This window comes from Maylandia zebra, linkage group LG14 (assembly GCF_041146795.1).
Source record: "Maylandia zebra isolate NMK-2024a linkage group LG14, Mzebra_GT3a, whole genome shotgun sequence".
Classification (NCBI taxonomy): Eukaryota; Metazoa; Chordata; class Actinopteri; order Cichliformes; family Cichlidae; genus Maylandia; species Maylandia zebra.
The window spans coordinates 31094835-31107791 of NC_135180.1; the positions used below are offsets into that span (position 1 = coordinate 31094835).

Below are 12957 nucleotides of genomic sequence, written 5' to 3' on the forward strand. Positions count from 1 at the left end.
GGTATTGTCTCCAGCATCCATTAGAAGCTATCAATACGAGAGGCAAACCTGCACTGTTGATGCACAATGTATAAGAACATAATCACCTCACTGTAACTGGATCTGCTCTCCTTTTTCAGGGGACACAGTGGCTGCATGTGTTCAGTAAGAAACCCTCCCTCGTCAGGCCGATAATAGGCATGCAGAGCAGGGAACAGGTGCTGTTTGTCGACTTGTTTGTAGCCCTTGAATAGTCCTTTTGTGTGCTGACCCATCCCAGATCCAAAGCAGTGTAAAGAATAGGTGGCCCATTGAATAATGACTTTCTGTGGATGCTTGCTTTTTGTTTTTAACCTTAGCTGTTTATGTAAAATGTGGAAACGGCTGGCATGTCAAAGTAATAAAAGGTTTTAGCAGCTGTAAAAATCTGACAGCCTCGATACCATGTGGCTCTAAATTGTCATTATGCAAAGTCTCTCCATTTAACATTCAGGAAGTTTGTAAATTTTTAAACAGCCCTCTGAAATGTAGATAAATGCTGCTTCTTTGCTGACAGTAAACACTTAAAGAGAAATGCTCTTTGTTGCATTTTCATAGACACTAATAACTTATCATATGTAACATCGCAGCCATTTGTATCCAGCTTTCATTCCCACATTGTGTCTTGCTACTTGTTGCATGTGTCCTATTCAAGAGTCCATGAGCATATCTGGAATTAACCTTCAGCAGGTTTGTGCTAACATTAGGTCTTGATATCTATCAATTATTCATCGTGTTCTGCTGTGCCTGTTCAAATCTAAATGTGTCTCACCATGGAAACAGCCTTGTAGCTCCACCAGAGGGTGTTGGTTTCAGCGGCCATGCCGACACCGGCCTATTTTCCCAGTTTGGCTACTCCTCCTCAACTTTGGTGTACATGGAACAAATTCAGTACATCCGTCCAATCGTCTGTTTTCTTATCTCTGTCTCTCTCTTTTTTTTCTTTTTTCTTTTTACCACAGAGTCACTTGAGCCTGTTCCAGCTGACTTTGGGCAACAGGCAAGCTCAGTATATTTGAACATTTTTATTTTGGATTACATGCTCAGACTAGACATTAGCTCAGTTATGGTTGATGAATGAAAATTAAAATTATGAGAAAGTCGATCAGAGCTTGATGTTCTGGAAGATTCTCATATTCCTCAATGTTAGTGTCATATTTCTGGTGTCTTTTTGATGCAACACTGAATTGGTGACGTTTTGTTGCTGTTTTTATTATAATATGAGGTAGTTTAGAACTAATAATGGACTTTTAAGTCACTATAATAATGCCCATTATAATAATAAAGTATAAACAAGTAATACACTGGTTTAGTAAAGTTAAAGCATTAAACATAAATATCTAGTCAATGTCCATCTCACAGTTTAAATAAATGATGTAGCATCTAAAAGTTTAAACACATAAACTCTACAGATCTACTTTTGCTGTTGTATTGGCTAAAGGACACATAAACGTATCTGAATATTGCAGGGCAGTTCTCTAGATTGAGAGTCTGCAGTTTTATTGGTCAATAAACTAAATAAACAATTATTGTTTAATGTGAAAACAAAGTTACACTTGCATGTACTTCCCGCTCCTATTGCATTATCAAAGTGTCATAATCAAGTCATAATTGTAGATGTTACTTGAACTAAGGTCATACAGTGACTCAGCAAGGAGATCTATTTTTGTCATATGTGGATAAAGAAATGCATGTGGTGCTAAAAGTCACATTTTCAAACAATGACTGACTGGAGAAAGGTGGTATTACTTGACACTAGAGGGTGCTCTATCACTATAACATATTTCCCTCCTACATTCATTTTCAGTAGCGCCACAGTACAATACGGCAGCTTTTGTCGCAGAAGCTTGGAACGTTTGTGTATTGCTGTAAATATTTTTATTGTTGAGAATGCTTGAAATACTTGACCTGAAAATATTAATCAAACCCTAACTTGAAATATTTGCACAACTGCACAAAAACCGCACATGCTCATTAGAAATCAGACTAAAGGGGTCTTTTACTTTTAGTGTTACGGTGCAAAGATATTTAGGTGTGATATTTTTGTTCTTGCTTTTGGTGGTATGAGTCCAAAACAGGAAGCGTGTTTTCAGATGTTGTGATGATAGGACTTCGTTCTGCTTATTATTTACTCTGACAACATGACTGTGTTTTTAAGTAGGTCAGGCTCAAACGTGCATGAAAACCAGACTCAAATTCTGGGAATCCCGATGAATGTACTTGCACTATGAAGTATTTCATAGTGTTTTCTTTAGGATAATATTTTCTTTGACAGGTGACATTACTGCTGGACTTATTACTTTGGGGAAAGGCATGTTGCCAGGGGCTCCCTGTTGTTCAGTGATTCTCTTTGCTCTTTGACAGAGTCCAACTCTACATGTCAGCAGACCATGAAGATAGTTATGTCTGAGTGTGATGGTTGGCTTTTTAATTGTCAACACATTTCTTTGTTCACTGGAAATGCATACAAGAGGTACATAAAGTATAGGCTAGTTGTTCTGCTGTTTCTTCCTAAAACAGAAAACGCCTTTATGTCACGTACATACACAGGGTGTTTGTGTTACGGATGTAGGTCAGACTAGGAAAAACTGGTTCATGTGATAGGTGTGTCCAGTTAGTGTTCACTTCAGTCCTTGAAGAAGACTAACTAGAGTATAAGAATGGCCTAACGCAGAGTCACCGATCATGTACTGAACTAACGGAACCTGTTCTGTGAAGCAACTGGAAGATCTATTTGTTTGTCAAACACAGAACAAACAAAGAAGTTGTCACACAACATTTAACGCACACTTTTCAGCATTCTCGTAGGGATTCACGATCATTTAAGGAATTAGTTTCTATCTAATTATTGCTTCCAGGGGCAAGAGATGCCTGTTTAGACAAATACAGGATATTTATTCAGTGCTGCCTCATGGGCATACAGTAGGCAGGGATGCTGTGGCTGTCAGAGCAGCCTCTCTATCCCCTCCCGCCCTCTTTAGTTATAACTTTGCCCCTCTCTTCTCAGCCTCCTGCCTTTTTTGCTGAATGAAGGAGGAGCTGTCTAAGTAATTCAACACCTGCCCAATTCATGAATGTTACTGTAAGTTGCTGAACTGCCCTGACAAGTACTGTAGTTGAAACACATTAGTAGACTGAAGCCGACAGCACTTGAAGCATCTCTGCGCGGCAGAAAATTAGTGTCCAGCAAGGACGAAGAACTACGTTACTAACGAGGGAAAGGGAGGAGAAGAAATTAAAAATTGTTCTACAAAAAGAGTGGAAAACCTGGCATTCCTTCAAATGACTCTTTTAGAAGAATGAAAGAAGTAGTGTTGGGCTTCCTGCCATCCAACATGTCTTTAGGAGAGAGTGTCGTGAGAGAAATGGCCAAAAGTGAGACAGATTGCTCTGAGGGACTGGATGAGATTGCTCTGGGGCGCATTGCCAGCTTACCTTTGGATCCATTCCCACCCAAGGACTTCAGGGGGAAGTTTAAAAAGATGCGTCATAGGAAGAGGCCAACTATTCTTGAAAGTAGGTGCTGCTTTGACACAGTCAAGTTGTAGTGATTTCTTCAGTAATCTGTGTAAAATGTGGTTTTGGAAATATCTGGTGAGCAACCAATACCAGTGTTTCAGCCACTCATGCCCCCACTTTGTGAAATTCCTCACCTCCTCGTTGTATTTCTCATAGTTACACAGGAATCCAGTGACTTGTTTGTAATGGACTTAGAGCGTGTACATCACATAATTTTTTATATTATGTAGGATGATGAATTAGCTGACCTTTTCAGTTTTTATGGATCTTATTTCTTAAGTAAATTAATCAACAGAGAAACAAGATGACTTCAAATAAACGGGACATTAAAGAATGTTTGAGAGAGACAAAAGAAGATGAAGAAGCTAGGGGCACCGGGTGCACTGAGCGAGTGTGGGAGGCAGTAAAGGGTTTGAAGTTGATAACCATAAAAATGGCTGAACTAGACAGACATATTTCACATTCCTCACCTTCATCAGAGCTTGATAATGCCTATAATAAGTGCTTAATGTGTTAAAGGCTGTGCCCACTTAAAGCCTAAAGAAGGAAAGATGCTTACATTGGGGGTTTTTTATAACCAGCAATACTTTTCTTATTTATTCATCCTCTGTTTGGGTGTTTTGTTAGTGAACATGATTTGTGGAGAAGTTGCCACTGAAAATGATAAAACTATAACTGGCATTTACAAGATTATTCTCAGGCAGCTTTCCTTCTTGAGAAGTCTCGCTGATTCTAGCCAGTGTGCCAGCAAACTGCCACTGCTTTATATCTACGTTTGGCATCAGTTGCCCCTAGTTATCCAGACACATTGTTATGCCACAAACAGGGTAAAGAAAGTTTCTTCAAAGTAACACAAGGTCTTTTCATGATAAACATGTTTGGCTGATGCAATGCAATGCAATAACATAACATAACATAACATAACATATTTTTTCCAATTTTTGTTAATTCAGATATCTAATGAATCACGTTGTAGCAATTACGCATGTAGATATGGTTAAGAGTATCAAACTGAGCATCAGGACAGGGAAGAACTGTGACTGTGACATGTTTTCAGAGTGTTTCAGAAACAGATGAACTACTGGGATTTTCCAGTACAGCCAACTCTAGGGTTTCGGAGAGTGATTCAAAAAAGTGAAAATATCCAGGGTGCGGCAGTTGTCTGGGTGAGATTATCTTGTTGATGTCAGAAGTTGGAGGAGAATGACCAGACCGCTTCAAACTGATAGGAAAACAACAGTAACAGTAGTTTTCTCAGCACACTGATCACTGCTTAGACACCACAGTCTACCTGAGTGCTGTTGTTGATCGTGGCCATTCCTTTATGTCCACAGTGTGCCCATCTTCCAGCAGGATAATGTGCCACATCATAAAGCTCAAATCATGTCCAACTAATTTCTTGATAACAACGAGTTCACTGTCCTCCACAGTCACCAAATCTCAATTCAATAGAGCACTTGTGGAAACTGGTGAAAGAGGTGATCCACTTCATTAACTTGCAGCTGATAAATCTGCATCAACTACTTGCTGACACAAATGCACTTCATTGAATAAACAGTGTTTTTTGTATTGATATATATATATATTTAAACTACTGTAGGACCCTAAAAGGTTTTAAGGTAACCCCGAAATGTGTAACACAGGCCTGAAAGTGGTTGGTATTTCCCACGTTTCCTTTCTTTCGTTTCTTTCTTTCTCCATCATTCTTCCTTTACTTTGACTTCTCAGTGTTCCGCAGCCTTGCTAAAAAATGATGGAATTGAATAAGTCTTTGCATTTCAAAGATTCCAGTCAAGCTGACCAGCTAAATATGTTTTAAAAACTCTTCTTAAGAAATTATGCTTTTTAAAAATCAGAATTGGCAGGAATTGACCATGTATAGTCAAGTCTGATTAGAGAACATAATGAATTCTCCTGTTAAAAATAGTGCTCGGCTTAAATAGTTACTTGTTGAATTGAATTGAGGAGATGTTTGCTGAGAGGGCCATGATACAAGCAACATGTGAGTATTTACCTATTAACAAATTATTTAGATGAACTTATCTAAAAGCTTGTAAACTTCAGTTTAGTTTAAACATTTGATATTTAATGTTTTGACATTACTGTCTTAAAAAAGACCAACTGTAAATAAAAGAAGTCAGAAAAACCCTTCCCCTTGTAATATAGATACCATAGATTATTGCTTTATGACTCTTTTGTAACTATAAACAAGTGTGTAAGGAGATTTAACAACCCTCATAAATGAAGTCAACAGCATCTTTTCACTCACTTGTTTATTTATGTCATGACATAAAACTGCTGCGGGAGGGATTGATTGTAGAGTAACACAATGTGTGGAACGCTTCAGTACACCAAGCAGGAATGTCCTGCTTGGTGTATTCAGTATACCCAACTACTGGGTTGGGTATATCCAGGACACCTGAGCCTCTGAAATGTGTGTTTACCAAACACTGCCACGGCCAGTGGTGGCTTCTCCATCACAGAGTGTATTACGTAATCAAGTGCAAGTGGCTGCTGCTTGATGGATAGGCAGAATTCTGATAGGATTATCCTGAGAGCACTGAGCGGGAGTGAGAGGGGGTAGATTGGAGGATGTCTTTATAGTCCATATGGTCAGGCAACTTGCTTGTGCTTTCCACATGCCAGAATAATGTAAATATTGGATGAAAAAAAGGAGCATTGTATTATAGTTTTACTTTGGTAAAATGATTTGTAGACATCTATACAAAAAAAAATCAAAAAATTGCAATTTTTTTTTATAATGCTCTTTCTTTTTGTATATTAATTGTCTTGATATTGGGGGAAAAATTCCTTTGCTCCACTGTTTTCAGCTCTGATGTATAAAAAAAATTATATATAAATTAAAATTAATTTAATATATTTTCAGTAATGCTGTTAACAGTAAACATTAGTCCATTGCATGATTTTAAATATAGTTGCAATAGTGCTGAAAGAATCTGTGAGATGCAACACTGGACTGTGTGAACATTGGACACATTCCAATGTATTCATTTTTGCATTATCTGCAAAAGAGAAGTTTTACACTATGCGGCTGACAATTCTTTTTTGGGAGAGTCGGCCCCTCTTCTCATATTTATTTTCTACATTCAGTTGATTTTATTGGCTGGCTGATCACTTACAGTTAGAACAGTTAGAGTCATTTTCTTTTCGCTCAGCCAGATGTAATGTGTCATACTTCCTGATTTCTCATCTCCTCTGTCAGTGGTCGTGACCTGACAGATTCTCTCAGTCATCCTGAAAGACGCACATGCCCAGTTCTCTCATCATTATCAGGCCTTGCACGCAGACAAACAGTAGTTATTATTAACTGCTCTCCCCTAAGAGGATTGCTTCCTGCACTCTCAGCCTCCACGCAGTTATTTAAAGGGAGCTTGCACTGCCGCCCACTGCCTGCCACAGCTTTAGAGAGGGAGAGAGAAAGAGTAGAGGGAGGGAGAGAGAGGGCTGATAGCCAAGGACAGGACACAAGAGGAGGGGTATAGCAGTGCTAGTGTGTTTTCTCAGGGTCTTGTCAGCACAGCATTGTGTGCGTCACAGAGAGGTGACAGCAGGCAATACCTGCTGGTCCCAACCTAACTGCTGCTGTTGCTGCTACTGGAGGGAAACCACAAGTAGAAAAGGGGGTAGGAAGCTACAGCCATGACAAGCCAGCAGGACTCGGGCTTCTTTGAAATCAGCATCAAGTCTTTGCTGAAGTCATGGAGTGGAAGTGAGTACCAGTTTGTTGTTATTGTAGTGTTCACCTGGCAGAGCTGAATGACTGTTAGTAACCTGACTTTATAGCTCTATGCTGCTTCTTGGTGCAAATTAAGATCAGCGAAATGTGATAGTTCTGTATGCCAGAAGCTGCAAATTTAATGTACTTGTAGTAACAGCACACCACAGTTAAAACAGCTTTTTAGTTGTCTCTTAGCAACAGCCAGATACATAAGTTCCTCAAGGATGACTAGCTAAGTCATTATACAATAGCTTATGTTACAAGTTTTGCGGATGGTGATTCTGCATCTGATTATATTTAAATTGTGGCCATATTTCACTTATAAACAGAGCCAGAATAGCTCTTATTAAGTGCAAGGACACAGTAATAGGATTACTGGAGGTTCAGCTTGGTTGCATCTTCTGTCCAAAGCTCACAGCTTCATTGCCTTCTAGTGAAACCATCAGAGTGAGATGAAATGCCTTCATGCTTCAGATCATGGTGCTATTCTGTTTTATGTGAGGTGTGAGAGGTGGCCTACAGAATGGATGCAAAACTAATGAAAAAGCCGAACGCAGGCATTAAACCTAGCTTCTTAGCAGTTTATTCATGTGTGCTATATCTGTATATCGCCACACTAAATTGATTAATACCTAAAGTGCTAAATGTTTACAAGCTAGTTGCATGTCTCAAGCAGACTGCATTAGGAGCTTAATCTGAATGCAAAGAGAAACCATCGAACAAGCTGCCCCTTTCCACACACTAAACATTGAGCCATCTCCTGATGATGTTGCATAATCCCCACACTGGGTCACTTTGCTAAAGTGATAAAGGCACAGGCAGTCATTGTACTGTATCAGCATTTAACATTTTCATTAAATTTGTGCTCTTCCCTAATCTCATCTCTCTGCTTCCATTCTCACAAGCTGTTATGTAATGTATCACAAGATGGCAACAGATATAGTGTTGCTAATAAAAGTTCTTTTTTCCTTCATGAGATGTGAGACACAGTGCCTGCTAATATGTGACTTGATGAACTATATGTATTTATATATATTTATTTATTTATTTATTTATCTATTTTAGTTTAATATAGAAAATAATAGCTTCCAAATTGGTGTAGCATGTGTGTGTGTCTGTGTGTGAGCACAGGGTTAATAATCACAAACATTTTTGGATACCCGGTTTGATAAGTTAGTTTGTCCAGCACTAATAAAACAGTAACAAACAGCAGGACAGAACTGCCATTGTGGAGCAGCTGCATCAGGTTTGTTGTTCAATGTGACTGAAGGCCAGTCCTCCATCAGCCAATCAGAGCAGGAGATGAGCTGTGGGGATCTGGGTAGAGCGGTGCGGTCCAAACATGTTTAGTTACAATTTATTTTCTGACATTTTTAAAAGCTACTATTCAGTTTCTTCTCACATTTTGAATTAAGTTCTTTATTCATTCTTCTTTAATGTTTAGCTTTGTGTAGCAGTATACAGTACAACAAGAGCTCTATTTTTGAGAAGCTGAAAGTAGTATTTTAATAGGAGCTAAAATTGTTCTATGTGCACTTTAAACAGACAGATGTGGGCTTTTTGACCAGGGCTTATATAATTGGCCTGAAATGCTCTCTCACAGCAGGCAGTAGTTTCCTGCATGATGTCAGCTGGCTCAAACAGGGCCGATGGTCAATAATTTGCAACCATCATTTTAAGCTGCTTTTCACAGAGGTTCGTAATCACTCTCTCACTCTCACTTTTTGAAAGACTAAAGCTGTGAACTAGTGAAAATATTAGCATAATAATGTTGTCTTTCTGTTTCTTCAAGTCCAGAGAGGTTTTAATTATTTATTGGAGAAATGTCACATTTTGTGGAGGTGTCTGTGGAATATTTTAACAATTTGGGTTGTAAATGAAATGCTCTGTCACTTTATGGCCTACTCTATGCAGCAATTTGTTACAGTATTATAAACACTTCCTTTTAGTCGAGTAACTAAGGATGTTGTCCCTTTTTTCCCAGCCTGGAAGAATAGTATAGTGTGTACATTTGGAAACTTCCTTTTCTTACTGCTATCTCTTAAAATGCAATGTCAGCTTTAGAGAAGTTGAACAAAGTTTCCCAGAGGTCTATATTGACACTGGAATTTTTGGTCCAGTTTAAGAGGTCAGTGGTATCTAAATATCCAGCCACTCTGTTCACAAACTGCCGCTTAAAGACATTGTTTACTCAGTAGGGATGTCTCTGTGGACTGCATGTTTTGTGTGTGTGTGTGTGTGTGTGTGTGTGTGTGTGTGTGTGTGTGTGTGTGTGTGTGTGTGTGTGTGTGTGTGTGTGTGTGTGTGTGTGTGTGTGCAAGAGAGACACTTGTCAGCCTGTTTGCATTGTCCTCCAGGGAGTACCACCATGCCCAGGGTGTTTCCAGCATGGCGATGATGTAATGCACGCTGTGCCTGAGCTCCTTGTTTGCAGGGTCACATGTCATGTCTCAGACTTCGTACAGTGCCAGAGCAACAGACACAGGCTTGATATGCACACTGGTTCCTATTTACAGCTCGTCTCTGGTTTAATATTTTGTCAAGGGAAAATGTAGATATTGCTTTATAAATCTGGGGTGTTAAATCACAGAGTGTCTGTTGCTGGAACGTTGCCTAAAATCTTTGCCTTAATGACTTTAGTTCTTCTTTAAGAAGTTGTCAGACTTTAAGGGAAGTGCAGTGAAACAGTCACTGTGGTCAAGAATGGTGTTTACACTCTGGTTGTCTGTACCTCGTGGTTTTGCATCACCGATAGGGGGTGGGGGGAGTGCTCTGTCAGTATAGTGTTTACTCCTGGATAAATATAGTCACCAGTCTATGCCACCATAGCATGCTGGACCTCATCGCTGTCCTGTGCCTCAGCTAAAAATTCCCGCCTGACCTTCACTGTTGGAAGGCACCGGGTGGTCACAAGGCTGGAGGAAGCCATAGCAGAAGCCGCTGTCAGAGAGAAAGAGAGAGAGCGAGATCTAGAGATTGTGTGGTCTCCCGTACCAAACACTACTCCCACTTTTTAAAACACACCCGCTGTTGGCTCTGTGCACCATGGAAACTATAACCAGAAGGACAGAGCCAGCTGACACACAAGACATGGAAGTTGGTGGATTTTACTAGCGAGCGTTTGTCTTAAATCAGGACAACCCTGGATACCATATCCTCCTTTCCCACTATGGACGGGACAGCTGTGTGCTGGAGCAAGGCCAGCGTCATTAGCTTCATCAAGGGTCTGGGTAGGTGCTGCGTGGATTGCCACGAATGAGGGAAGCATGTTCTGAAAGCCATAAAAGGTTGTTACACATGCTGGGCATTCCTTGAGAGATTGCCGAATGCTCCATGTCCTGAAAAGACCTGGAGAAGAAAACTTGTGTACTTGTACCAGCTTCTCCAACTTCTCTTATGCAATTTGTCAGTGTTGCATAATTTGTGGTGCCTCATAAAATGCTCATTGTGTGTTTGCTCATCTCCTCTCATTATGTTGCATGCAGCTTGTACAGATGTGTAAAATCTAAGCTGCGATTCAGTTTTTGGCAATTTATTTAAAGTTAGTTGTAAAGAGGTAATAGCTTTTAGTAAAGCAGTAACAGCACAATTTGTAGTCGCTGATGAACCTATCAAACTTTGTATGAACGTCTTAAACCTTCCTGTTTTGGCTCTCTCATGTGGCATACAACAAATGAAATCCTTAAATTATATTGTTAATTGTCTTTTATCTTGTCACAACCTTACTAGACTAATATATTAAATTTCAAGACTTACATGCAGCCAAATAGTAGACGTAATAATTCTACATCTCCAGCAAAAGAAAAGGTCAAAGCCTTCAATTGTACATTAAAAATATATGAGTACTCTCAATTAAAACATTTTTCAGGTTTTTATGGTTTGGTGAGGTCATTTAAAGAAATATTTGTCAAGCAGCACTGGCCTCTCAGGGAAATCTCTCCATATGACTGTGTCGCTTTGGATAAATATGCAGCACAAAGTGAGTGAAAATAAAACTAAAAAGGAAAAATGTGATTTGTGATTTTGACAGATGAACAGTTTGGGTTGACCTTTACTATTGCTGATTTCTGTCCAGACGTATTTATTACATGCGCATGCACATGTTTACGAAAATATGGTTCTCACTGTAAGGCACTAGCTCTGTTCTGTCCTTTGACTATTATACACCAAACCCAGGCAGTTTGTGAGGCTGAGGCCTGGTTAGAAATTGCAGAGTTATCGCTGAAGGAAAATGTCACGCTTCTAATAAGATGTTTGTATGCATGTCTTTACTGTATGTAGCAGGTTTGTGTCTGGAGGCACAAGAGTTCAACACAGAGGTTAAATTATTAACTCGTGGGTTTTTTCATGGGTTTAAGTGGCCCGAGGCAAGCCATTCGTTATTAAAGGTGGGCCATATCATAACACTGAGTGAAGGATGATCACACGCACAAGGTTTTTGTTTCCCTCAAAGGACAGTGACGACTTTAGTACAAAACCAAAACACCAGCTGCAGGCCATGGTGTTTTATTTCCATATGTGCTCTGCTCACTGTAGCAGGAGGAAAGAAACAGCAGACTCAGGGCAAGACGGTGCCCTTTGGACAGTCTTACTGAGGAATGCTCAACATGTTGGGAACTTTTTGTCCATGTTTGGAAACTTCTCAGCAATACCCTGTTCGGTGAACTCTTTTTCTCTAGTGGCTGATCCTGTCCCACTCATTGTGCTCGATTTGGCAATGTTTTACTTAATGAAACTGTTTCCCATCTTGTGGTTTTTGTTTCTCCTCCGCAGCCTCGCCCGTGGGGAACGGATACAGTAAACCTCCCATCCCTCCACTCTGCTGTCCTCAGGGAGAGAAGGGTCCCCCTGCCATGATGCCCATCACCATTGACCCAGAGAGCAAGCCAGGCGAGTACGTCCTCAAGAGCCTGTTTGCCAACTTCACCACCATGTCTGAGCGCAAGATCCGAATAATCATGGCTGAACCGCTGGTGAGTGGGAAGAGGGTTACTGCTCTTTGTGTCCTGTAGTGATTAGTTGACATTCTGTTTATCTTATGGCTATAAGATAATAATGTGAAACTAAAAATGTAGCATTAAAGAGTGTTATATTAGTTAAATATAAACAAAAAGTAAAAAGTTTAGAGTAAAAAATTAACCCTTAGATTTTTTTTCTTGTTTACTATCCTGTTAATCATCTCCTGAGCCCTGGTGGGTGTTCTGACCCCAGATTATAAATCTCTATAACAGAAAGATGCTGGAAAGACAGGCCTGTGTCATTTTTTGTTGACTGTAATGAATTACAAGTGGTGAAAGATGCTTTACTTCTAAGAAAATAATGTTTTAGTAATAATTTAAAAACACACAGTCCGGGTACTCAGAAGCACAGAAGCGTCTAATGAACTGAAGAAATTTCAAATCAAATGATATTAGGAGAAATATATTATCTATTTAACTATTTAAAATATATAATAATTAAGTAAGAATTTTGCTAAATGAGTAATGCTTGAGATGATTGTCCCTTATCGAAAGAGTTATAGCTTTTGTTTGACTTTTGTTCTGTCAGTCAGACAGATAACATGAAGTCACTTTTGTGTCTCAAAAATATGATGGAATTTTTGCACTACTATCTTATAGTCACATTAGGAAAACAATGGTTGTGGCATGACCAATATTAATGTCATTATGTGCAATGAATTT

At 39.4% G+C, this 12957-nt stretch overlaps 1 protein-coding gene across 5 annotated transcripts in view; it reads left to right on the top strand.

The window, feature by feature from the left end:
- Positions 1-3164: 3164 nt before the first annotated feature.
- The window catches only part of LOC101485472 (protein furry homolog), a 41447-nt gene continuing 31654 nt past the window's right edge, over positions 3165-12957 (top strand). For 2 of the 5 annotated variants that reach the window (XM_076873343.1, XM_076873344.1), the window contains exons 1-2: positions 3165-3534; positions 12050-12249. In XM_076873343.1, coding sequence (XP_076729458.1) covers positions 3318-3534; positions 12050-12249 — 417 coding nt within the window. In that variant the 5' untranslated portion in view covers positions 3165-3317. Of the gene's footprint in view, positions 3535-6997; positions 7268-10188; positions 10507-12049; positions 12250-12957 lie in introns of those variants that run through there. The other 3 variants (XM_004560611.4, XM_004560614.5, XM_076873345.1) reach the window with 3 other exon arrangements.